Source organism: Meriones unguiculatus, chromosome 3 (genome assembly GCF_030254825.1).
Source record: "Meriones unguiculatus strain TT.TT164.6M chromosome 3, Bangor_MerUng_6.1, whole genome shotgun sequence".
Lineage (NCBI taxonomy): Eukaryota > Metazoa > Chordata > Mammalia > Rodentia > Muridae > Meriones > Meriones unguiculatus.
The window spans coordinates 17,120,785-17,146,904 of NC_083351.1; the positions used below are offsets into that span (position 1 = coordinate 17,120,785).

Here is a 26,120-nt window from a genome sequence, read left to right on the forward strand (position 1 = left end):
AGCTGGGGTTCCCAAACCCTCTCTGCTGTTCTGGGATAGAGCTGACCCTGGACAGGAAAGCTGGGGTCTCAGCTCTGTCACCAACCTCCCCACTGCCGCTGCCTTCTGAGGGGACAGCCAGCCTGGTGTGGGTGATGGCTGGGGCGAGGAGAGGGCAGGAGGAGGAAAAGACAGCCCTTCCTGATGACAGCCTTCCGACCCCCCTTGTACCTTCCTTAGGTGCATGGTGTGTGTTGGGGGGAAGAATCAGAAAACCTTTGTGCCCTTGGGGACATGACCTCTACCTAATGCTGGGGAAGTAACAGGACAGCATTAAAATGCTCCAAGTTTAAAGCGATGGGAGCCCACGGGGAGAAATATAACCCAGAGGTGGTGGTCCAGGAGGGCTTCTTGGAGGAAGCAGGTGGATTTTTTATTTTTATTTTTTGAGGGCAGGGTTTATCTCCTCTAATTCCAGTCCCACAGGACAGCCCCACAGAAGAGGTCGTATTGCCTCCTTTGCAGATGACGCTCAGAACAGCCAGACCATGCCCGCCACGAGGACAGACGGGCTCCCACTGGGGCACCGTCTTGACTCTCAGAACCCCAGGTGTGTCAGTGGCTGGCTGCACCTTTCGCTCAAGCTGAGCTCTTGGGACAGACAGAAGGGTTTAGAGAGTGGAATGTGAGCCAGGCCTCCCCCAGCAGCCAGAACACACAGCACTTCTGTCTCCCCTCCAGGAGAGGCCTGCGGGCTTCTGAAACCAGCCAGAAGTCGCAGCTGCGCAGCTGAAGCCCAGATAATGACAGGTAACTGAGCACCTGCCTGGGATGTCCTCTGCCCCTGCCCGCATCAGCTTTTTGGGTACAGTGGGAAGCAAGGATCAGGGTTTTTGTGGTTGGAATTCTTTGTGATTTGGATTTTTTTCAGGTAAAGTTTTACTCTGTACCCCAGCACGTCTTGGAGTTTGCAGGAATGCCCCTGCCTCAGTTCCCCGAGTGCTGGGATTACAGGTATAAGCCATGGCAGCTGGCTCTAGAGTCACACTGCTAGCTTCCTGGAGTTGGAACAGGTGTGCCGCCTTGGAAGCAGGCAGGGGCCGGAGCAAGGTTATAGAGCGTCTGCCTAAGCTAAGTGGATTTACTAGAAATAGGATCAGCTTCGTGTGACAGATACCATGACTCAGAGAAGGGAAGGACAGCATGGGGTCATACAACAAGCCTGAGTCAGAGGAAGGCTGCATTGTCCCTGAGACTGTTAGTTCTTGTTTTCGGTTTTCGAGACAGGGTTTCCCTGGGTGTAATTTTGGCTGTCCTGGAACGCAATCTGTAGACAAGGCTGGCCTCGAACTCACAGAGATCGGCCTGCCTCTGTCTCCCTGAGTGCTGGGATTACGGGCATGCGCCCCTGCGCCGCCTTAGTTAAATTAACTCTTTACATTTATTTTGTGTGTGTATACACTGGGGAAGGGCATGTGGGTTCCATTGTTAGCGCCTGGAAGTCAGGGGACGATCTGCAGGAGTTGGTTCCTTTCTTCCACGACGACGGGGTCTCCCGGACCATAATCAAGCTCGGTAGCGCGTGCCTTCATTCACTGAGCCATCTCCCTCCCATCTTCCACTTTTCTTTCTCTTATTTTTGAACAAGACCCTTGACGGGTCTGGCCCTCACTCTCCCCATCTGCGAAATGGTCTCCAGGTGCCTTTTAGTCTGTTAGCTGTCTGGACGGCCATGGGATCCTCTAGCTTGGGGGCGGGAGCCCTGGTGGGCCCTTGGGCTAAGAACGCAACGCAACAGTGCAGCCGCGGAGCAGCTATCGGCCTGGGAGGGGCGGGGGTCGCGATCGGGGGCGTGTCACGGGGGGGGCGTACCCATGGGGGCGTGACCACCCTCTGACCACGCCCTCAGACGTCGCGGGAAGGGCGGGGGAGGAGCGCGGCGGGCGCGCGCCGCCTGGCCCGGCGGAAAGTTTTCCTGGAGGAGTTTTGGCGGCGGCAGCAGCGTCAGCGGCGGCGGTGACCGGAGCGGGCCATGGACGCGCTCAAGTCTGCGGGGCGCGCGCTGATCCGGAGCCCCAGTCTGGCTAAGCAGAGCTGGGCGGGCGGCCGGCACCGCAGTGAGTGTGTGCGCCCCGGGTCGGGCCTCCGCTGAGCTTGGGGCCGAGGTGGACCGGCGGCCTCGTCCCGCCCCGCGCGGCCGGTCCCCGGGGGTCATGTCGGGCCGCGTCTGGGGCGGTTCGGCCGGGAGCGGGCGGAACTCGGGGTCCTCAGGTGCGGCGCGGTGAGGACGCCCAGAGCCTCTCCACCCGCCCCAGCTCAGCCCACGGGGTTCCCATCGGACGCCGAGTCCCGCAGGTCCCTGCTCCGAGCGGCGAGCCCAGCCTGGGTGCCACCCGAGGTCCCCGCTTCTTCTGGACGCGGCCAGGTGGCGAGGCTGGCGTCCAGGTTATTTTCAAAGCCTGTTTTCCTCGTACCTTCTCTTGGGGGTTGTCCAAGTCCCTGGGCACCTAGGTAAAAGGCAGACTCAGACTCGCTGCCACTTCCCCCGGGTGTCTGGAAAGGCGGAGAGGAGCCTCCCCCCTCACCACCTCTCGGGTTACTCTGGGAGCCGTCACCTGGCACCCTCCCCTGAGGCCTGAGAAACCTAGCTCAGGTCCCTCCCATTCGGAAGTCGTTCGTTCGAATGGGATCACTCAGGCCTTCCTGATGTGAAGCCAAAGCTCCTGGACTCCGGCACACCCTCACCTGCCACCCACCTGGGTCCCTCCCACTCTCCCAACCCCCCGCCTCTCTCACTAACAGTACCCCCCACCCCGCCCGCAGCTTCTTGCCAGCACCTAGCCTTGCCCGCTCCACCAGGGGAGCCCGAGTTCCCTGGTCCCCGAAGCGCCAGCGTGTCTGGGCCTCGGGAGCCCGCCCTGCCCCTCCTTTCTCCCCCTGTGGTATTCCAGTTGTGGGCTCCTCCTAGCCCTGCCTGGCATTGGGAACGTGAGCTGGTGCCTTACTGGTGGGGGTGGGGTCAGAGGCCCCACGGGCAGGGCATGTACCATCTTCCACTCTTACTGACTCCCAAAATAACCCTTCAGAAATTCGTGGGATGTGACCAGGACTTCTGAGCATGATGTTCCCTTCCAGTGGATGAACCCTGTGGTTTTCTCCTGGGACAAGGAGGAGAAGGGTGGGGAAGAGGTCTGAAGGGGAGGGAGGGAGCCAGGAAGCAGAGATGGCTCTAGGGGAGCGGGTTTCCCTTCCCTCTCCAGTCTAAGGCGGGTCACTTGTTCTTCATGATTTTGTTTCCCCAGCCTGCAAAGTGGGGATAAAATTCCCATGTTGCTGTGATGTGTGTGGTGTGTTTGGTAGGGTGCTTGCCTAGCTGGCCGGATGCCCTTGGTACTGCGTTCTTGGTCCCAGCATCAGTACTTCACAAAACCCCGTGCAGTGGCAGGTGTCTGTAATAATCCCAGCACTAGGGAGGTGCAAGCCTGAGGGTCAGAAGTTTGAGGTCATCCCCCCCCCCCAAAAAAAAAAGTCCAGATAGTGAGTTTGAGGTCAGCCTGGGCTAGGTGTTAAGATGTTGCTAATGCATTATCCAGGTTGGGTGTAAGGCCTCGTGAAGCCCAGGCTGACCTGGAACTTGCTAAGTAGAGCAGGTGGGCTTTGTGCCTCTGTCTCCCCCAGCGCTGGAATTAAAGGTATACACCAGGGTGACCATGTCTTCGAAGCTCAACCTGATTCTTACCAGGTTTGGCCAGCCCAGAGGTGGGGCCTGGCAGCCCTTGCCCGTCTGTGCCCTGGAAGGAAGCAGCCAGCCTCTCCCTGCCCCTCTCAAAGCCCTGCTCTCAGAATGAGCTCCTCAGAAGCCTGGCCTATCTTTGGTTAAGTGTCAAGTTCATAATCTCACTTTGCCTGGAAGAGTAGTGGTTGCCAGGAACTTTTGTGGGAGTGTCAGTGTGTGCTTTACTTGTCCAGAGGTGGCCTCAATGAATTGCTCGCCCTGGCTTCTGTCTCCGGTGTTAGCCTTCTGTTAGCTCATTGGCTGCTGGGAGGTGACAAAGCTTGGGCTTCTTATCTTCAGACCCATTTTAGAGATAACGGACAGGGAGCTGAAGGCAGTGGCTCCAGGCATGGAGTCACTGAGGCAGAGGTTTCCCAGCCCAGGGATCTTAGCCACATACCTTGGGTTTTCTGGCTATTGGGAGAGCCAGGGCCAGGCTCCACTCCAGGTTTGGCTGGCTGCCAAACCAGGACCAGTGTGGACACAGGTTAGAGAGAAAGGCCTTGGGTGTATGCCGCATGAGAGGTTGGGACCTAGCCAGTCTTTGGGTCTAGCTTTCAAGATCAAAGGCCAGAGCCTGTTAGACGGGAAAATGAATGTGCTCTCAAACCCGGAGGACCTGAGTTCCCAAAGGTTGCCCTGTGACCTCTGCTCGCACATGGTGGCGTGAGGGCTCTTCATCCCCACATACGTGCTAAGGCCAAACCTAAGCTGGGGATTCTGGTTGGAACCAGCCCCTGCTGAGAGAGAGGAGCCTGGAGGGGAGTTACAGCTTGCATGAGGGCAGAGCTGCTGGGGGCCCGAGCCACTGGCTTTCCGGCCAACCTGGAAAGAGGGCTCTCCTCATGGCCACTTTCTCTGTCTCTCTGGGGACAGTAAAGATCTTTTGGTTTGTTTTGTTTGAGGCAGGGTTTCTCTGGGTACCCTGCTTGTCTGGGAACTCACTCAGTAGACCAGGCTGGCCTTAACCTCAGTTCTGGGATCAAAGGGGTGCATCACTACCTGGCCGAAAGATCTTATCTCAGCCCCTGGTTAAGAAGCCCCAGCCCCCTGCTCAGTGGTATCCTTCCTAAAGGTCCTGGGGTCACTTTGACCCTCAGATTCCTTTATGAGTTGTGCTCGGCAGTCAGAGAACCCAAAGAGAAAAGATAAAGGAATATAAGGCACCCCTCCCAGGAAAGGTAATTCGTAGCTTGACATGGGCGTCTGATCATATTTACCCATAGGAATGTGAGTACTGCTGGGCTTAATCCTTTAATCCCAGCACTGGGGAGGCTGAGGCATGAGTTCCAGGTCAGCCTGGTTACCAGCCAGTTGCAAGACAGCCAGAGCCACGTAGTAGAGATAACCTGTCTCCAAAATGGAAAAACAAAACAAAACAAAACAAAACAATGTCCATACCTGTGACAGCGGTGGGCAGTGTCTGACTGTGTCCCCTGATAGCTCGCAGTGTGACTGGCTCTCAGTTCTGGTGGAGGAAGGGACAGAAGAAGGCCACGGATACTTGCTGGGACTCGAGTAGGATGCTCGAGATTAGATAAAACCTCAAAGGGGCAGCCTTTTCAGGTGGGGTGTTCTCTTCTGGAAGTGGCCGTTGAGACATGGGAGGCTTGCCCAGGATAGCTGAGAAGGGAAGGCAAGCTCCGTAGTGGACGTTGGGGTGGCCCCAGAGTTCAGGGGTCCCTCAGGGTAGAGTCAGCACTGAGCTGTCTTGCTCCTAAATGGCTATGGCCACAGATGTGGCAGCTGTTGTACGTGGAGACCATAGTCCCATCTACAACCTCTAGCCGCCAGGCTGCAGAGAGCATGGCAGGCGCTGGTGTCATGTGTCAGCCAGGAAGTGTTCTGCAGAGAGGGGGTCCGGGTGATAGGCGCTGGCAGCCACCTCTCTTGAGAAGGTGACCTGGAAGGCACAGGTAAGCCCAAGGAGGGAAAACGTGGGAAGAACAAAGCAGAACGGCAGGCCTGGGGGACACTGAACTAGAGGGTCCCCTTCGTCTGCTTACTGAGGGAGGGGCAGGATGTTTGAGGAGTCAGGTCACCCCGCCTTGCGTGGGAAGGGGTTTGCTGGTTGCCAAATGGGGTGTGGGGCTTGAGACTCAGGGCTGTCACTTGGGGCCCTTGGTTGTATTTCTTGCCTGAGCTGTGACATAGTGACTCCCCATAAACTCAGCAGGCTGCCACGTGTGCATTGAAGCCCTTTGTGCCTGCTGGGTGACAGAGACAGTGGTTGGTCTGTACGGCGTGTGCTGGGCAGGGTCATGTGTGAGCTCAGCTCATCTCATCTCATCTCATGTGTCCTCATGACAGCCCCACGGAGCGGTTACTGTTACCCATTTCAAAGCAAGGAGACTGAGGTGCAGGGAGGTTGAGGCGGAGGGACTGAATCTCTTTATTTTATTATTATTTTTTCTTCTGGTATATGAGGAAGTTCTGGCTGTGGTAACAACCAGTTATTCACTTTTGAGAACAGTCTTGGTGGCCAGAACTTCTGAAATTGGCTTAGGCTTAGGTTTTTTTTTTTTTTTTTTTTTTTTTTTTGAGAGGAGGTTGAGACAGGTTTTCTCTGTGTAACCCTGGCTGCCCCAGAACTCAGAAATCCACCTGCCGCTGCCTCCTGAGTACTGAATGCCCCCCTTGCTCTTAGTCCTTTTCACATTCTGAGACCTGCTTTGAATGTTCTGAGAGCCACATGCGGAATTTGTCAAAGGTGGCCATGCCCCGTCAGGGCCAGGTTGAGGTCCCCTGCTTCATTGTCCCTGCAGCTTCCAAGGTACCCCTGGTGGGTTGGGGAACCAGGCTGGGGCCCTGGGCAAGGCTTACATTCGCCGCACCCGCGGATTGGCTGCAGCTCTGATGTTCAGACACCACCCAGCCAAGCCTCCAGGTGATGAGGGGCAGGGCAGGAGCCTAGCTCCTCTTGGGGGCCTTAACAAGGAAGGGCCGCAGGGTGCCAGCCGAAGCTAGACCGGACATGTGCTCTGTCCCCAGCCAACTCCCACTGCGAGTCATCTGTAAAATGACAAAGTGAAAATAGCGTTGTCATTACCCACCACAGGGCTGAAAATAACTCGGCAGGAATAAGGCTTAGGGCGCAGGCTCGTATTTGCCCAGGGGCCTCTGGGGGCCCTGCCTGGGAAGGGGTGCAGCCCTGCCTCCTTGCTGTTTGTGGTGTCTGGTGGTAAGAGACCACACTGGTCTGTTTGTCTCGATGCTCTTTCTTGGGGAAGTTGTGGGCGCCAGAGGCCTCCGGCCTCAGTGAAGAGCAAGTCACGTGTCTAGAAGCCCAGGAGAAGGAGGGTGGCCCGCAGGGGCAGGCAGGCCTGGGGACAGGCCTGAGGGCTGGGCCTTTGAAGAAAGGCAGGCCGAGGCAGTGCTGGGCATCAGGTGTTGCTGCCGTGGGAAGAATCAGCCGAGGCCCCGCTCAAGGCACAGACAGCCGCAGCCTCAGCCAGGACCGAGAAAGCCTGCGGGTACCTGCCCAGGGCCTGGCTCTCAGCCTCTTCATTACACCGTGTCTCATTATTTTACGCACAGTCTAAGCAGCCTGGTGAGCCCAGGAGGGTTGCGTTATCTATTCTATTCTATCTTTGAGACAGCCTCACCATGTAGCCGGAGCTGGCCTGGAACTCACTATGTCACTATGTAGACCAGGCTGGCCTCAAGCCCACCTACTGGGATTTGGGGCATGTGCCACCACACCCTCTCTTTATTTGCTTTTTAGGTGCTTTTTTTCTTAATTTAATAATGCATGCATGCGTGTATGCACGCACGCGAGTCAGGTTCCCATAGAAGCCAGGGGTAGGGGAAGCCCCTCGGGCTGGAGTTAGAAGCAGCTGTGCACTCTCTAACCAAACCTTGTCTTCTTCGTCAGCAGCTTCAGCCGCAGCACTCTTAACTGCTGAGTCATCTCTCAGCCCCCAGTTCATTTTTATTTCCCTTTTTGAGACAGCCTTACATATGCCAGGCTGGCCTCTGGCTGGCCGTAGAGTCAAGGATGACCTTAAACTTGGGATCCTCCTGCCTCCACTTCCCACATACTAGGATTACAGGCATGTGCCACCAACACCTGGCTTATGCAGCGCTGGGGGCAGAGCCCAGGGCTTCATGCATGCTAAGCAAGCACTCTACCAACGAAACAGCACCCCCAGAGCACCCCCACACACACACACACTTTATGGATGAGGAAACTGAGGCTCATGGAGCTCTCACTCAGGGTCAGTCAGAGGAGCAAACTAAGGCCCTTGCTCTTAACCACTGGGGTGGATCGCCATGTAGCCCCGGCTGTCCTGGAACTCACCGTGTAGACCAGGCTGGCCCCAGACTCATAGAGATCCAGCTGCCTCTGCTTCCTAAGTGCTGGGGCTAAAGGTTTGGTTCTGATACAAGATCTCAAGGTGTAATTTAGACTGGCCACTGGCTTAGAATCCTCCTGCCTCTTCCTGAGGAGGGCACAGCCACCCTGTGCGGGGAAGAACATTTGGGATATTGAGAAGATAGATGTTGCACTGCGTGGTGGGAGCTTGTGGGGTGCGTGCGTGTGCACGTGTGCCTGTGCGCGTGCGCGCTCGCACGCACACGGGTTTGGAGAGAAGGGAGGAGCTTTCAAACACCCCAGCTATTATTGCGGGCATCTCCCCTGACTTGCTGTGTGATCTAGCACAGGCCCTATACCTTTCTGGGCTTCATTGGTATCCTGTGTCAAGCAAAGGGTTGGGTAGAGGGTCCCCGAGGCTGGTCCTGGCAGCCAGGGCAGGAGGAGGCAGTGCCATACATAGAGAAAGGTCAGATCAGGGAAGGAGGAATGTAAAAAAAAATGTCAAGCATTTGAGGTCAAGGAGGAGAGAATGTTTTGACAGCAAAGAGATGGCCGGTGACCTTGGCAAGCTTTGGCCCTTTGGAATGGAGTGAGCGGAAGTGGCTTTGGACAGGGGCCAGGAAAGGGCTGAGCCAGAGGAAATGGGAGAGTGGGACCCAGAGATAGGGGAAAGGATGTTTGCCTTAAGGCAGGGATGGCTAATGAGAAAAGGTCACTCCTGATTGATTAGTATTGCCTGCCTGAGGCCATAGTTGAGAACCAGGGAGGCACTGCTGTCCATTAGCAATGTCTGCCAAGGACACAGGCATTGGGCATGGGAAGTGTCTCAGGTTGGAGGTGGTGGGCTGGGTATCTTGGTCTATGAAGAAGCGGCAGTGTCCGTTATTAGGAAATACCTAAGAACCTCTGACCTTTGGTTAAAATGGAGGCAGTTTACCTCTTGGCGAGTTGTGTGGTCCAGTGGTCAGGAGCATGGGCAAGTCCAGTCCCCCCCCCCCAGCTGTAGAATGGACGTGAAAGTCCTGCAAGGCCACTCCGGCTGCACCGTTGTCTGACGTGGCGGCTCTGCTTGTCCTGGAGTTAGCACCGTGGTTTTTTCCAGGGCAGGGAGTTGTTCCGGGGTCCTCATTGCCTGACCCAGGCTGTGCACACTCGGACTCTCCGCTCCCTTTTGTAGGTACCACGTTGGGCTTTAGGGTCATCTGAGTTGGGGCCCGGCCTTACGTTGGGGATGAGGCCCAAAGGGCAGGGTGTCAGCCATAGCTGGGGCTGAGGGTGTTCAGGACCTGACATTGCTACACTCAGAAAACACCGAGTGCCAGCTGTGTGCCAGGCTCTGGGGGACCAAAGAGCAAAGCCGCTGCTCACCTGGTCTGAGGGGAGGGGTAATACTTACAGGTCCCCTCCTACCCCTACCCACGAACACACAGTGTCAGTGAGGGACAGTGTCTTGCTCAACGCGGATCCTGAGCCTCGAGCCATATGGAGGAAGTGACAGAGCCACTGGACCCCAAGGCTCGGGGACACGGGCAAGGAAGGCAACAGGGAATCCAGAGGGGCCAGGGGCATGGTAGTGTCCCTTGAGCCCAGGATTCCACCTGCTCCTGACAGTGCAAGAGGTCCTAAGCTTGTGTCATGACCTTTCCATCGTAGCTGGTGGGGAAGACAGAGCACTTTTGTGTGGAATGCCACAGTCACATGAGCATCCATGGGTGCAGCATCCGCGGGATGACAGGAGGGTCCCCAGCACAGCTGTGTGCTCATCCCACGGACCTCCATCTCTCAAGAGAGCGTGGCTGCTGTGATGGTGCCCTTGGCCTCAGTTCCAAGGAAGAATGGTGGGATGCCTAAACCTTCCCTTAGGGTCTGCACTTCCCCGCCTCCTGGTCCTCAGCACTTCCTTCCCGCATGTGGACCAGTTGGCACCCTCCCCAACTCGCCCCTGCCCCCTCTCTCAACCCAGGCTCACCCCTCCTTCTTGGTGACTTCATTTAACTAACCCTAGTTCCTCCTCTGTATCTCTGCTGGTGCTCACTCCCAGACTACCCGTCTCTAAAGCAAGTGTGGGCTAGAATGGACCAGCCGGCGGCTAAGTCTGCCTGTGTTTACCATGGTGGTTGTTGGCCCATGCCTTCAGCCCCTGAGCCTCAGTTTCCTTATCTGTCATCTGTGATAATCTTCTCCTCAGAGAATCGGGCTTAGGACTCGGTGAGGAGGTGGGACCATTCGCCCTCAGCATGACAGAGTTTGGGCTCATGGGATGATGCCATAGACTGACTCTGTGACTTGTTTGGCTTGCTGGTCTTCGGAGCAGCTGTCTGCAGTGTGTGTGTGGCAGGTTGTGGGTGTCCTGAGGGTGAATGGGGACAGAGTATGTGAGGGTGCTCAGGCGTCTGGGAGAGAACAGTGAAAGTGAGGATGGGCCCCCATTGTGCTGAGGGGGCAGAGAGAGAGCCAGGCCTGCTCAGCCGACTGAGGGCTGCCTGTCCTGTGCTAGAGTTGCCGGAGAACTGGACAGACACTCGGGAGACGCTGCTGGAGGGCATGATTTTCAGCCTCAAGTACCTTGGCATGACGCTGGTGGAGAGGCCCAAGGGCGAGGAGCTGTCTGCAGCTGCAGTCAAGAGGATCGTGGCCACCGTGAGTGTCCAGACGGGAGGACAGGATGCTGCCCACTTGCCCTTGTTCCCGGGTGGGACCTGGCCCACCCTGAGTCTCCTGTGTCCCGCTCAGGGGTATTTATGGAGATTGCCTTTGTGTCAGTCAGCACCCACCCTTCAGGCCATCGTGGCCTTGGCTGCCTTTCTAGCCTGGAGTCCCCACATCAGGGCTACTGGTGAGCCACTAGCTCCAAGGAGGGAAGGAAGTTGTCCCCTATTTACCGTGTTCCCACTGCCCACCACAGTCTTCTCCCTGCCTCCGAGTGTGGGCCCCTTTAAGTGGACTCCCTAGGGTGGCCTTGACCTGCTGCTCAGGCCCTGGCATGTGGGTGGAGCTGGGTCTCGGGGTCACAGTGCTGGGCTGTGGCGGCACTTCAGCGAGCTGTTTAGTGCCCCTCCCCCACCACATGCTCTTGGGCCAGTCCAGCTCTTCCCCTGGGAGTCCCCATCTTCCTGGATGGGGGTGGGGTACTGTTGATCCCCTCCTGTGAGGGCCAGTGCTCACAGGGCATCAGGGGCCAGTGGGCGTGGCTGTCCGTTTGTGTCTCAGGAGGGTTGTCCTGGTTTGCTTTCTGTTACCGCTGACTGAAAATGGGTTGGGTAGGAAAGGATTTGTCTCTCTTAAGCTTGTGTCACGGCCTATCACTGAGAGGGAAGTCAGGGCAGAACTGAAGCGGAGACCAAGGAGCTCACTGGCCTGCTCCTCACAGCTTGCTCAGCCTGCTTTTCTGTACAGTCCAGGACGACCTACCCACCCCCAGGGCACTGGGTCCTCCCACATCAATCACCCGTCAAGGAGCTACCCCACGGACTTGCCGCTACAGGCCAGTCTGATGAAGGTGTTTTCTTAATTGAGGTTCTCTCTTCCCAGACAATCCTAGCTTACGTGAAGTTTACAAAAACTAGCCAGCCGGCACAAGGGTGCTGGTTGTTGTCTGTGCCAAGGGACCTTAGAGCTGTGAGACTCGGCCCACCAGGCAGGCTCCTCTGACCCCTGTGTGTCCCTAGGCCAAGGCCAGCGGAAAGAAACTACAGAAGGTAACACTGAAGGTGTCGCCTCGGGGGATCATCCTGACAGACAGCCTCACCAGCCAGCTCATTGAGAACGTGTCCATTTATAGGTATGCTTGGTGGAGAGCGGCTGGCGTCTACTCTGAATCTGGGCTCTGCAGCTTTCTTTCTGGAGCCAAATTGTCCTCATCTGTAAAATGGGCTGGGGGCGGGTCCTGCTGTTAGAGTAGTGCTAGCGAGTCACCTGCAGCTCACAGGGAGGCAGGGACAGTGGGCACAGCTGTTCTGTCAGGCTGGGCGCACAGAGCTGCAGGCCTGCCTGCTCTTTCTGCCTTGAACACAGTGCTCAGCCCTCGTTCTTTGGCTCAGCATCCCAGAGAGGCCTCATGCAAGGTTTGGAGCAATAATGGAGATGCTTTCTCCCTGGTCCCAAGGGAGGAAGGATCCAGCCCCAGGGGCCTCAGGCTACCCCACTTCTTTCTCATCTAGTCAGGTGTAGGAGTACAAAACTGGGGAAAGGCAGCCCAAATCCATGTTATCCCAGGAGAAGCCTGAGGCCTAGAGAGGGAGTGGCCTGAGACTGTACCATGATGCAGAGGCTGAGCTGGGTCCAGGATACCACCTGGAGATCTGTCTGCCCAGGTCCCAGGCCATGGTGGGGTGGGCATAGGTGTGCTGGAGTATTTCCCAGAGTTCCAAGCTGCTGCCTCTGTCCCACCGTCCAGATCCTGCCTGCTTTCCCTTAGCCAAAACTGCCAAGTACCTGCTTAGCCTTGTCCTCTGGGCATGTCCAGTCTGGAAAGGAATGGAGGGCAGGACATAGAAGACAGTGCTTCCCAAGAAGGAAAAGGAGGAGGGTGTTCCAGGGGAATCCTGGGAAAGCCTGGCAGTGGTGGTGGCTCCTTGTAGGATCTGGCTGATGGCTTTCCGGAAGCAAGGGATGGTCAGCGGGAGGCCAGCTGCCTAGGATGGAAAAGGCATGTGGGGACATGGCACCCACTTCTTCCCTCCTGGGGGTGATCAGTGGTGTCATAAAAGCTGGGTGAGCCATGAATCTGCTGAGCTGTCCTGCCCCTGAGCCACAGCCCCTCCCCTAACTGAGTCTCAGGAGTAGGGAAGGGTTAGACAACAGAAGAACAGATGACGAGGGCTCAGGTCGCTGAGGTTGTGGGTAGAAACTAGAAAGGGCATTGTTTGCGGCGGAGGAAGCTGATGTCTCCCCTCACGGGGCTCCTGGGTGGGTCATCTTTACATAGCCCACCCCAGCCCCGGCTCCGACCCTGGCCACAATTCCAGGAGGTCTTTCTCATAGTCCTGGTCTCCTGGGAGATGGTCCCAGATATCACCTGGTGTCTGGTTAGTATAGGGCTGTGATTCTTGACCCGTGGGTCATGACCTCTTTGGGGAGGGGTCGAACGACCCTTTCACAGGGGTTGTCTAAGACAGAAAACACAGATAGTTACGTTACAGTTCATAACTGTAGCAAAACAGTTATGAAGTGGCAAGGAAAATTTATGACTGGGGTCACCACAACATGAGGAACTGAATTAAAAGGTTGCAACATCAGGAGGGTTAAGATCCACTGCCGTAGACTATGAAGGGCCGAGGTAGGCAGCGTAGTGTCTTGCTTCTCCTCCCAGCCAGTTGGCACAGACCCTTCAGGATTGTGGCTGTGAGTTCACATCCTGCCTCTATCAGCAGCATTGTGTCCCAGTGGACCCCTGCTCTGAGGACCACCCAGAACCGTGGAAGCCCCTGGAGGGCAGATGTTCCTGTTAGGGGTGGGGCTCGGCGTGGCATGAGAGAAAGCAGAGGCTCCCTTCGTTCCTTATCCCCACCTCCCCTGCCTGGCCTGACTCTCTCCCTGTAGAGGGCTTAGGAGGCCGAGGCCAGACCTGCAGAGGCTTGCCCGGTGGGGAGGCATATCCGGCTGCGGTGAGGCGCCTTGCAGGCCTGGGTGACGCTTCTCACCTGCTTTTCAGGATCTCCTACTGCACAGCAGACAAGATGCACGACAAGGTGTTTGCATACATCGCCCAGAGCCAGCACAACGAGAACCTGGAGTGTCATGCCTTCCTCTGCACCAAGCGCAAAGTGGTCAGTGGCGGGGGTGGGGGTGGGGGTGGGGGAGGCGACAGGGACTTAAAAGCAGGGGGAAGTCCCCGGGGATCTCAAGTGGGTGAGAGAGGGCACAGAGCTCTGAGGCTGTAACTGTGACCAGCTGGATGGTCTGGCTGCCGGCAGACAAGGCCACGGCGCCTGCGCGTATTCCTCTCAGTAATGCGATTGGTTGGGCTTGAGGCTGCGACACTCCTGCCATTACTACAGTCTGGGCGTGCAGGCCTTGCAGGGATTGTTTTTGGAAATGGGAAACCGGAGCGCCCGGTAGGAAGTAAAAGTGAGAATCCTCTGGACTAGGCTCTCTGGGGCTGGACTCGGGAGGCCGATGTCTCCTTTGCAACGCCTCTGTGCCCATTTTGGAGCTGGGCTCCCAAGTGTCTTTTTGTTTAGTCTCCAGGGAGGTCCCAGAAGGTGGAAACGGTTAGGGTCTCTGTTGCTTTTCCTTAAGCCTTTTAATTACGAAGGAACACACCCCAGAAGTCTTGCTTATGATGGCACAGCCAGACAGGTGCAAAGCGAGGCTGTGAGCTCACAGTCCCTCCTCTGCACAGCTGAGAGGCTGAGAGCTTCCTGCCCGCGCCCCTTGGCCACGCCTGATGGGGTTGAATGATGACAACTTGGTGGTCTCCTGCCCTTGCTGCGACAGGGGAGGACTCTGTTTCTCTGACTTTGTTGTTGACACTTCGGTTTCTGGGGCCCGTGAGGGCTGAGTGTGAGCAGGCCTCTGACGTCAGCTGGCTCAGTGTCTGATCAGTTCAGAGGCTCAGCGTCTGCATCCGTCGACGGTTCAGAGCCTGATTCCCAGGACCAGGCTTCTCAGAGGCAGGAGATGAGTCCCTTACCTTCCCCATCAAAGGACACACCGGGAGCCCCACAGTCTCGAGGCCCCCAGGTTACTAATATCAGATGCGTTTCAAGGGCTGAGGGAAGAAATGATGACAAACTTAGTGACAGGGTAGATTCGCCCTCTTCCGGGCCTGGGAAGAGGCACTGGCTAATCGGCCAGTGAACGTGCATTTCTCCAGGTGCCCTGGAGTGAACCACGTCTTCTTTCCTACCTTCTTGAGCACCTTCACAGACTAACAACAGCCCTTGCCTCACGGGCCCATCCTCCATGTTCAGAGGCAGCTGGGTACCATCTTCCTATATCACGTCCGTCTTAGTCACTGTGAAGAGACACTATGGCCAAGGCAACTTTTTTATTTTTTTAATATTTATTTCTTTATTGTGTATACAATGTTCTATCTGCATGCCAAAAGAGGGTACCAGGTCTCATTATAGATGGTTGTGAGCCATATGTGGTTGCTGAGAATGGAACCCAGGACCTTTGGAAGAGCAGACAGTGCTCTTAACCATCTCTCCAGCCCCCCAGGCAACTCTTACTAAAGGAAGCATTTAATTGGGGGCTTGCTTACAGTTCAGAAGTCTGTTATCATGGCGGGAAGCAGGCAATATGCAGGCAGGCAGGCAGGCGCTGGAGCAGTAGCTGAGAGCTGGGTCCTGATCCAATGACAGAGAGGGCCACCTTGGGCCTACTATTGTGGGCTTTTGAAACGCCAAAGCCCACCCCCAGTGACACACCTCCTCCAACAAACCACACCTCCTAATCCTTCTCAAATAGTGCCGCTCCCTGATGACAAGGCATATGGGCCTGTGGGGGCCATTCTTACTCAAACCAGCACAGTGTCCATCCTGGGATCCTCTCAGGTCCCTGTGGTGATAAAGGCCACTGGATAAGCCAGGCTTACCTCCCCATCGCAACACCCTGAGGCTAATCCCACCTGTGCGTCCCTGTTGCTGTGTGGAGGACAGCTAGGAGAGTGGGGACAGGCAATGTGCTGGGTGAGCCCCGCCCCGCCCTGCTCTGCTCACCTATCAACAGAATGAGGGGTTACCCCAATGACCTGAGGATTGTTCCAAAGGCCCCGTTTCTTTTGCATGCCTTATCTCCTTGCCCGTCATTCCACCTGGGGTCCTACAGGGCCCTGAGCAGTGGTGGAGTCTCCCATGACGGCCTGGTTCCCACAGAAGCCAGGCGACTTTGGTATGAATGAGGCCGCATTGACTTAAAATAAAACTTACTGTGCCCCCCAATTGTTCACTTCTCCCTCCCCACTGCCCGCACCAGGCAGGGCTGCTGGCCTAGGTCATCGCCACAGTGTGGGCACTGGAGGGGCGTTACCACGTGAAGCAGCTCTCTTCTGGGGTGGGGTTCTGGCAGTGAGGCCGAACAGGGAGCAGGCCCAGCCATGCAGAGGGAGGCCTGGGCCAGAGGGCTGTACACAGCCTGCCAAAGCCAGCTGCCCTAGCTGCACAGGTGGGGGTCAGGGCTCTTGCTGGACGCCAGCTGTTGGTCTCTCTGTATGGCCTGGCTGTGCTCTGTCCTCCACCTACCCCTACTCTTTGTCACCCACGGTCGCCAAGCCACTCTGGGGTGGTATAAGTACCTCCCAGGGCTCCAAGGTCACAGCTCCAAGGGCCACCAGTGAGGGTGACCTTCAAGCCTAATGGTTATCTGAGGGAGAAGCAGGGGTGAGTTGGGGGTCTTGGCTCTCCCCACCTGCTGGCAGCTGTCTCCAGTTCGTGGACAAGGCTCTGCAGTGCACACTGGGAATCTGTAAAGTGGGGCTGGGGGCCTTTGACACTGAGTCTAGGGCTTGGCTCTAGGGTGGAGGTTCTCAGACCTGAAGGTTAGGGAGCCTTAAAGGATGAATAGAGCAGTGAACAGGAGTGTGCCAGGCTGGGGTGAGAGAGGGGAGGAGCAAGTGCAGCTAGCTTGGGGATTGAGTGCAAAAGCGCAACTTGAAGTGTGCAGGGCCCGAGGACCCAGCACCGGGTCGCCAGGCAGGGCCGGCCTGCAGAAGCCAGCCTGCAAACGTGGCCCTCGCCGAGCCTCTGCCTCTCTTTGCTGGCTCTAAGCAACAAGCTTGGAGAGAGGGATGTCTTCCGGGTTCCTCACTGTGCAGCCCGAGCACCCCCTTTCCTGGTCTTGTTTTGGCCTGACCAGAGTATCACTGCAAGGAAGTGGTTCATGTACCAGAGGGTGACAGGCCTCCGCTCAGCAACCACATCTCCTCCGTGCTCAGAAGGGCAGGTGGAGTTTAGGCTCCCCATGTAGCAGAGGCCTGGACACCCCACTTCGGTCTGCCAGAGGGGATGGGGCTATCTCCTCCACACGGACCTTGGGGTTCCGGAGTAATCTTTGTGCAGAGGTTAACACGGAACCAGGTCAGCCCTGGCAAGGCTGATAGTGAGCACAGGGCCTGCTTTGGGCTGCACACTGCCCCTCTTTGACTTATTGGTATAGCCTGCCGAGGGGAGCAGGGTTGGGAGGGACACGGACAGACCCACAGCAGGGGTCCCAGGAGGGCTGTGTGGTGCCCCGGGAATGCAGGTCTGCGAGTGCTCCTGTGACTCTTAGCTGCCGGGTCACCCCAGACATGCGGCCACCTGCACATCTCGGCTTGGGTTATACGTTCAGCATGACTTACTGCGCTGGGCATCAGGGCAGAGGGCCAGGAATACGTGCAAGTGGACCAGATTTATGTAACCTGGGTTCCCGAAGGCAGATGTAATGGCGTTCCCGTGGCCCGCCACACGGGTGACCAGCCCTTGCTCCGGCGTCTAGAGATCTGACTTGGGCTGGTAATTAGCCCATATTTTTAGTTCATGGGCAATTCTCAATGGTAACTGGGTCCATTAAACTTGATTCAGACGTGACAGCTTAAATTGTAAACAGCTGCAAAGAGTTTCATACTTAATTACCATATTTAAGTTTTACCATAAAGCATCCGTACTTCCATCAAAAATGTAAATGACGGAGACATTCAAATGAGACTTTATACTTCGTGAAGTTTAATTGGCGCAGATCAGTCAGTTTGGGGGTTTTGATTTTTTTTTTTTTTTTCTGTAAAGAGTTCTGAAGGTGGTGGCTACAAATTTTGTTTCTCAATTAAATCGAGTTGTCTGGTAGAAGCTGCTGAAGCCTGAACTTGTTCGGTTGAAAGAGTGTGCTACCCTTCTGGAGAGCATGCACTCACTCCCAGCGCCGGGCCGGTCACCCCGGGATGGGGCTAAAGGAGACGGGAGCAGATCTGTGCCACAGTTGGGACCTCAGAGGCCGTGGCTGCCATCTGAGGGCGGGGTCTGAGCTCTCGCTTGTGGGAGACGTTCACCTCGTGTGAGATAGAGTCAGCTAGTCCAGAAGGAGGTGGGCGGGGCAGGAGAGCCCTGTGCTGGTCCCAGGAGGGGAGGCGGGGTGGTGCCTGTGAGTGGGATTTGAAGCAGGCGCCAAGGCACCCGCTCCTAGGCTGGCCACAGGCGTGGCTAGGCCTTTCCACTCCTGGCTTTCCATGTCTAGTTCAAGGGCACTGTGAGCATAGGGAATATTCGGATAACCCAGGAGGGCTTCCCGGAAGAACTAGCCCTCACAGTTGGTTTGGGTTTGCCTGAAGGGAAAGAAAACGGAGGTAAATAGCTGTTGTTGGAGGGGCTGGACAGGAGGTGCTGCATTGGACTGTAACTGCGTCTCTGGGGTGTGGCTTCGCTATGCCCCCTGACCCCTTCCCCTCAAGCCTCCCAGAGCCCGGCATGGGGTGGGTACCCCCGCCCTCCCGTTCATACTTGTTTTTGCTGGGTGACACTGCACCCATCCCCAACCCCGTTTCCTGTTTTTCAGGCACAGGCCGTCACCCTCACGGTAGCCCAGGCCTTCAAAGTTGCCTTTGAGTTTTGGCAGGTGTCCAAGGAAGGTGAGTCTTTCTCCTGGGCTTCGTGAGTGATGTGAACAGGGACAGACACAGGCCAGACGACAGACCTGAGCTCGCGCCACCCTCTTCCCCTACTAGGTTTGTGGTTTTGAGGAGGTCCTGTTCCTCTCTAAGCCTCAGTTTCCCCATCTGGGCAAAGGCTGTCTTCCCCCGTCTTCAGAGGGTTTGGGCTTAAGTAAACTCGGAAGGGGTTCCTCCACCGGGGTGATGACCTCATATGGCCCCTGAGCACACCAGCCTGCCTTGTCCACCGTGGTTAATAGAGACGGTGGCTGTTGTGAGGCCTTAGCATGTGTGCTTGATCCCACAGAGAAAGAGAAGAGGGAGAAAGCCAACCAAGACGGAGGAGACGTCCCAGCGACCCGACGTGACAGCAACCCCTCGTTGAAAAGCTGTGAGTCCTGGGCACCGAGCCTGTCTTCTATCTGGGCCTTCCCTCCTGAGGGGGCCCTGGGCTCCCCCAGCTCAGACAGGGTTTCTCTGTGTAATAGAGCCCTGGCTGTCCTGGACTTACCTGGACTCACTCTGTAGACCAGGCTAGCCTCAAACTCAGAGGTCCACCTGCCTCTGCCTTCCAAGGGCTGGGACTACAGGCGTGCGCCCCTCCTGAGCTCCTGCTGTTTCCTTTTGTTCTGTTAAATCAGCAGCACACATGCATCATAGGTAGTCGAGAGGGTTGCTGTTCTGATGCACCTACCCAGGCTTGTCCCTGCATGTAGGCATGACCTGTGTGAGCTCCCGTGTTCCTCACAGCCTGGTAGACGTCCCAGACCGCTTGGTGCCCTTTCAGACATTCAGCATCTGTTAGGGGTATGCAGGTCCCAGGTCTGCCCTCAGGGGCCACAGCTTCTCCCCTGTGGGCAACGGTCCTGTAGCCCCAGGTGGGAAGGGTCAGAGTGGCACTCTAGGCAATCTGGGGCCTACGTCCGGCACAGTTGAGTTTTTTGTTTGTTTGATTTTTGAGGCAGGGTCTCTCTACATAACCCTGGCAGCCCTGGAACTCGCTGTGTAGACCAGGCTGACGTGGAACTCACAGAGATCTGCCTGCCTTCGTGTTCCGAGTGCCGGCATTAAAGGCGTGTGCCACTGTGCCTAGCCTCACAGGGACATCTGGATGGACAAAGAGTCCAAGAGCTAGTCAGGGCCAGTGTAGTGCAGGGGTCCTGGGGTGCGCGCGGAAGAGGCCAGAGGAGAGGTACACTACATCCTCTCCTGATGTCCCCACCTGACCCCTCATAGTGGTTGCCACTGGGAACCTGCTGGATTTGGAAGAGGTGGCTAAGGCGCCATTGTCCACGGTCAGCGCTAACACCAACAACGTAGACGAGACGCTGCGGCCTCAAGTACTGGGCAACAGCAGTGTGGTCTGGGTGAGTGGCTGTCAGGTCCAGGCCCTGACACCATGCTTATGGGCCTGTGGAAGGATCAGAACCAGCCCAGCGGCACCCAGGCCCTGGGTAGAGTGGCTGAACAATGTCCCCTCTGAACCCAGGGTTGTGTCCCCGACAGGCCTGGTTCCCCGCACAGCTGTCTCCTCCTCACAATGCTCAACTCTGAATCGGAGTGTCTGTGACTCCTCCCACCCAGACCAGCAAAGGCTCCCTTGTTCTAGGCATGGCAGGTTTGTGCCTGGCACCCCTCCCTTCTCAGCTGTCTGAGTGCTCAGCCCGGCCGCTGGCTCTCAGGACTCACGCCGATGCCTGACCTCCAAGTCAGCCTTTTTACTCAGTGAGGACAGCGGCCTTCTACAGCATCTCCCAAAGGAGCCCAAATGGCCTTTAATTCCAATTTTCATTTGGGTGATCGGCTTCAGTGTGCATTATTCCAGTGCCCCATAGACACTGCAGATGTCAGTGTCCTCGTCAGCACATGACAATGACCAACCCCCCCCCCCCCCCGAGCTGCAGAGTCTCCAACTTCACTCTGCTCGGTCCTAGGTGGCCTTCTGGGCCATGAGCCACTGCAGATGACACCTGCGCTTGTCATAGCCCGGCTTGCATTGCTTTGCTTTGCTTTGCTTTCCGCTTTCCTCTTTCTTCTTTCCCTTTCCCTTTTTTCCTTTTTCCTTTTCCCTTTCCCTTTCCTTTCCTTCCCTTTTCTCTTCCCTTTTCCTTTCTCCTTTCCCTTCCCTTCCCCTTCCTTCCTTCCTTCCTTCCTTCTTTCCTTCCTTCCTTCCTTCCTTCCTTCCTTCCTTCCTTCCTTCCTTCCTTCCTCCCTCCCTCCCTCCCTCCCTCCCTCCTTCCTTCCTTCCTTCCTTGTTTGTTTGTTTTTGAAACAGAATCTCTATATAGCCCTGACACTGTTCCGGAACCCTGATCTTGAACTCAGAAATCCGCCTGCCTCTGCCTCCCAAATGCATTAAAGTGCATTCAAGGCATGTTCCGCCATCACCCGCGCCCCGAGCTTGAGGTCCACCTGGGCTAGTTCCCAAAGGCACCCTCTGTCAACACACATACAGGTCCTGGGTCCCTGTAGCTCCCTTGGGGAACATGGCCCCACTCAGAGTTCTAACTTCATGCCTTGTTTCCAAGGAGCTGGATGATGGCCTGGATGAAGCATTTTCAAGGTAATGCTCCGAGGGTTTGTGCTGGGGATGTGGGCCTCGGGCTGTACCTGACTTCCCTTTGCCCTTGGGCCTTTGTTCTGTCAGAGAACATAAGCGCTGTAGCATTCTACATGGCAATGCTTGGGTTCCTTCAGGGATAGGAAGCTTATTACTTGGGAATAAAGAGCTTTCAAGGCACCTGCCATGTGAGATGCTTTTTCAGTGAATCAGAGCGCAGGCCCAGCTTGGGAACATGTCATGAAGAAGGCTGCAGGAGAGGACTGGGCCACTCTAGTTACTAGGATTCCACCCTGGACCCCCAGGCCTTCCTCGTCCCCTTTGGATGTCCAGCACCTTCAGAGGCCTTCTGCCTCGGGACTTTGCTTAGGGTTGGCGCCTTTGCCCTCCAGATTCCCTCCTCCCTGCCACCTCTTGCTGCAGCCAGGGGCTGACAGCAGGTGAGGGGCTTCCCAAGGAAGCAGGGCCCTGTGCCCCACCTTCCCAGCTTCACTGGCCGATTCTCCCCACATTTGAAAAACAGCTTCCCCTGCTTTTCCAGAATGTGCACTTGTCCCGGCTCCTTATTATCAGTTTCAAAAAGCAAATCATGGTGTATTATAAGCCCTTGGCCCTGGGCACCCCGCAATGCTCTCAGAGGCCTCCCTCCAGGCATTGACACGCCTCAAGAGCCCCTCCTGAGGACAGAGCTACCCGCACTGACCTCTCCAGGTTCTCGTGGGCAGTAAGCTTGCCTCCTGCGTGACTGTTGGGAAGCCCATGCCGACCCTGGTTGTGCCAAGTCTTCTCATGGCTCAACGCTTCCTTCCTACAACTGGCTCAGCACATTCCCTGGCCTGTGGTAGAGTAGGGGTTCATGGCCTGCCTCAGAGTTCTCGCCCTCCTGGGCATCCTGTCTCCAGGGGCTCTACCTCCCCTGCTGATCTTTGGGTCCAGCTATTTTCCCACTCACATTGCCTCCCCTCCAGCCCAGTGCTGGCCAGGCTATCCCTGTTCTCAGCCCCCGCCAGCCCTCCCTGTGGCTTGGCTTACACAGCTTTGCCTTCCAGGCTGGCACAGTCACGGACAAACCCCCAAGTCCTGGACACTGGACTGTCGGCCCAGGACATCCATTATGCACAGTGCTTATCGCCCACCGACTGGGACAAGCCTGACAGCAGCGGCATCGATCAAGATGACCTCTTCAACTTCTGAGGGCCCGGGGCCCGGCAGGACACAACCGCCCTTGACATGTGATGGACCGAAAGCCACCTGCAGCGGAGCAGCCAGCTCCAGGAGCCGTCGGCCACCTTTGGCCAGCGGCAGCAGAGCCTGCTGATGAGGGCTGCTCAGTCAGGCAGGGAGAGAGGCAGCAAGATGCCTGGGGTAGCCAGTCAGCGACTCCTGGTTTACGCTCGGAAACCAGGTTTGCATTAGGCACTCACGGTGTGGGCAGAGCGGGGCCTGGCCTCCTGGCCTCCTGGCCTCTTTCCTGGAGCCAGTGCCCTTCCCTGCTGTGGGTGTTAGGACAATGACCAAAGCATTCCTTGTTCCTTTTCTCTGGGGCATCCTCACTCCTCAGGCAGTGAGGGCCTGTCATTGTTTGTGCACTGGAGGGGACATGGCTTTCAGGGAAGCCGGGGTCCTGGGGCTCGGCTTCCTCAGGGCCTAGCAGCAGAGGCTCTCAGAGAGGCAGCCCCTGACCAAAGACACACACAGCTCTGCACTTTAACTGTCACACATGGAAGTGGTTTGCTGTTCTTGATGGTGCTGTGGGAGTAGAGCGTGCCTCCTGCTCTCCCTCCACAAGAGGGCCCCAGTCCCCCAGGTGGTCCTGACAGCGCTGGGACCTCCGGTACCAGCTGCCCATGACTCTTGAGTCACCACAACCCTGGGGACCACCTCCGAATGGCTTTCAGGAGCCCCCAACAGACAAAGCTGGGTCCGCCATTCTGTTTTGTCTGTGCGTCCTCATGTGTGCTCCGCCTTCTTTCTCCCCATAATTCCTGGGGCGACACCAAAGCCCTGCTCCGGGTTGCACAGAACAGTTTGCATCCATCTTACAGCTAAGGAAACTGAGGCGGCACGTGCGGGGGGGTGGGGGGGTGGTGGTGGTGGAATGGAGAATAGTACCCAGATCTGAAACCAAAGCTGCTGTCTGCGCTCCACCTCGCGGCCCACGCCTCTTCCTCCCCAGCTCTGTTGTCCTCCCAGGAACCAAAAAGCCCCAGCTATTTTCTGACCAAAATGTGTTTCATAACAAACCATCTGGTGCCTTTCCACACAGCGCTGGCGCAGGCCTCCGTGCCCTGCGAGCTGCCGCGCTGCTGACTTCTGGGAAGATGCGAGTGTTCTGAAGTCTGTTGACCCCACGGGTGAAAGGGGGAGTCCTGCTCTAGAAATGTCTCGCTGTCCTTTCCTGGCCGGCAGACCCAGTGGTCACCCCCTCTCCCTGTGGCTGCCCAGTGGGGAACTCTCCTTAGTCTCTTTTCCCTTCACTGGTCCCCGGGGCCGTGCGGGGGGGGGGAGGCTCTGGCATCCTGAACTGCAGCCAAGCCACAAGCATCGTTCCATTGCAAGGAGCCCCCAGTGGCTGGGCTGGCGAGAGCGGGTCTCAGCGGCCCAGGAAAAACACACCAGCATGACTTAGAGTTCCCAGCGCTTACTGAGTGGCTGAGTCAGACCCTTGCCTTGGGCAGGGCACTTGGAGACTCCTCGATAGATGGGTAGCTAGGTCCCTTTCCCCAGTCAGCTCCGGGCCCCCGCTCCCACCCCAGGTGGCTGGGGTCCTGGGTGCCATGGGGTTGGGTGGTGCTATAGTCTCATTGACAGGGTATCTGCTTCCTGTGCCTGCTGCCAAGGCTGCTGTGGGAGGCTGGAAAGGCAGTTCTGAGAGGAAACAATAAATATTCCCTTTTCTAAAAAAAAAAAAAATACATATGAGCACTGTGATGTTGGTAATGAGGGGCAGCAGTGTGTCAAGAGACTGGGGGCAGGTCACATGTCCTCCTACAGCAGCTTGGAGGGTGATGGTAGGTCCCCTGTTGGTGGGCCGGCAGGACACCCTTCTTTCTCTGCAGACTGTCACTGCGGGATGAGGCCACCGAGGGATGATGCAAGACCACACGGGTGGTCCAATGTGTCGATATGACAGTGTTTCTAACCATGTGTCCTGGTCTGAGCCCCTGAATGTGAGTGCATGCGTGTGCACCCTTCCCAGGGATCTCCAGTCCTTCCCATGAATCTCCAGTGACTCAGGCTTGCAGGTTCACTCTGCCATTCCGCCTTCCGGACCTGGGCGTGGCTCCTGTGACTTTAGATTGTGTGGCTTCCTGTGAAGGGGGACAGAGGCAGAGGGTCCAGCTGTGGCCCTGATCAGTTGCCTGCTTCCTTGAACCTCAGTTTTCCTGTCTGTAAACAGGGTACACAGTCTCTGGTGCCTATGATACTCCGTTGAGCATTACCCCATTATTGGTAGTGCATGTCCAGGGGCTCAAAGGTTTTCTCAGAGCAAAAGGTCATTTAGATGTGTAAGCCCAAGCAGACTCTCGGACAGTCAGTGATCACTGACTTACAGAAGTCAGCTAGAGCCCCGATGCCATTCGATCATTACTGCTGAAGCCGCCAGGCTTAGACAGGAGGGCAGGCCTGCCCTGAGTGCCCAGAAAGGTCACTGCCCATCTTACATCCCTAACCCTCACCCTGCCCTGCAAGGATTTCCCAAGTGATGGCTGTGGTCCAGCTACGCATGTCCTGCCCAGACTCAGAGACCATCCCAGCAAGGCCGCATTCCTCAAGTTCCATGGGCTTCTATCTGGGGACTCACAGCCACTGCTGCTTCCTGTAGCTTGTGGGGGGTCTTGGGCTTCTATGCCCTCGTCCCTTTCAGGAGTCTCATTTCAAGTGTCCAGAGGCAGAGCCTTCTGATGCCAGCCGATGGGCAGACTCCCTTCGAGGCCCACGTTGGATCAGAGCAGACTACGGAATTCTTTCTTTTTTCCCCCATAATTTGAAAAGACATTGGACAAGCTCATCTTTCGGTTTAAATTTGGCCAACGCCTTTAGTCTCCGGATGTCTCAAATTATGGATCCTGAGCTCAGCTGCTAGCTCTTTCATGCATAACAGATGAAGTGGAAGAACAAAGCTGCCTTTCAGATTTGATGTGACCTTCAGCTTCTCTGGGTAGGCTGGGTCGGCTCTCCAGGAGACGCCATCAGAGCTACACCTCTCGGGGGCTCTCCAGCTTCTGTGCCTGGGACAAAGGCCTGGGCTCATTCCACTTTCCCCCCTGGTACAACAGGGCAAGGGGGCTGCTTGGTTATTAGGAAGGGCTATTTGTCAGGGCCCTTGTGCCCAACCTTTGCGGTATCAGTCTGCCTTGGCACCCTAGGAGGTGGCTAGGTGGTCTCAGAACCACTTTAAAGGCATAGAATCTCTCATTTACTCCTCGACAGTTTTATACAGGTAGACCATGTCTTGAGCCTCTGCACCCCCAGCTCAGCCCTCCTACCCTCCCCCGGGGAATCCTGCCCATCCCCTTCCCCCTTTTCCTTTCTTTGTAATGCACTGAGTCCAGCTAGTCCTGCCTGTCGAAATGCTGACTGGCTCCGTTGGCTGGCTCTTGCGTAGGTGCCCACAGCTGCCCAGAGTTCTTTAATGTGCTGTCCGTGACCTGCCTAAAGGACAGCATTCCACAGCGTCCCCTGATCCTTGGGGAGAGGGTATGAGAAAGGTCGATGGAAATGCCCTTATTCAGGGTGGAGCACTCAGCCGTCACTCGTCTCAGCACTGTGACCCATTAGGAGGGCATGAACTGCTGCCCTCTGCAGAGAGAAGCCACTCTGGCCCAGGTTAAGTGCAGCACTGATCTGTGGGCATAGATGGTGTTTAGAAAGCAGAGTGGCAACATGTCCTCTAGCAAAACAACGGCAGTTCCTCACTGGA

The 26,120-nt window shown here is 56.5% G+C and overlaps 1 protein-coding gene across 3 annotated transcripts; it reads left to right on the forward strand.

Moving 5' to 3' along the window:
* Nucleotides 1–1,905: 1,905 nt before the first annotated feature.
* Nucleotides 1,906–23,399, forward strand: Ldlrap1 (low density lipoprotein receptor adaptor protein 1). 3 transcript variants are annotated; one of them, XM_021643196.2, is made up of 9 exons: nucleotides 1,906–2,096; nucleotides 10,570–10,712; nucleotides 11,741–11,853; nucleotides 13,726–13,840; nucleotides 18,543–18,615; nucleotides 18,944–19,027; nucleotides 19,873–20,003; nucleotides 21,168–21,199; nucleotides 22,246–23,399. In XM_021643196.2, exons 1-9 carry the CDS (start codon nucleotides 2,012–2,014, stop codon nucleotides 22,388–22,390), a joined length of 921 nt encoding a protein of 306 aa, XP_021498871.1. In that variant the 5' UTR covers nucleotides 1,906–2,011; the 3' UTR covers nucleotides 22,391–23,399. The 3 variants fall into 3 exon arrangements, with proteins under 3 accessions (XP_021498871.1, XP_021498865.1, XP_021498879.1); XM_021643190.2 differs by having other exon boundaries at nucleotides 1,909–2,096; nucleotides 21,165–21,199; XM_021643204.2 differs by lacking the exon at nucleotides 1,906–2,096 and adding an exon at nucleotides 2,144–2,424 and having other exon boundaries at nucleotides 21,165–21,199.
* Nucleotides 23,400–26,120: the final 2,721 nt, after the last annotated feature.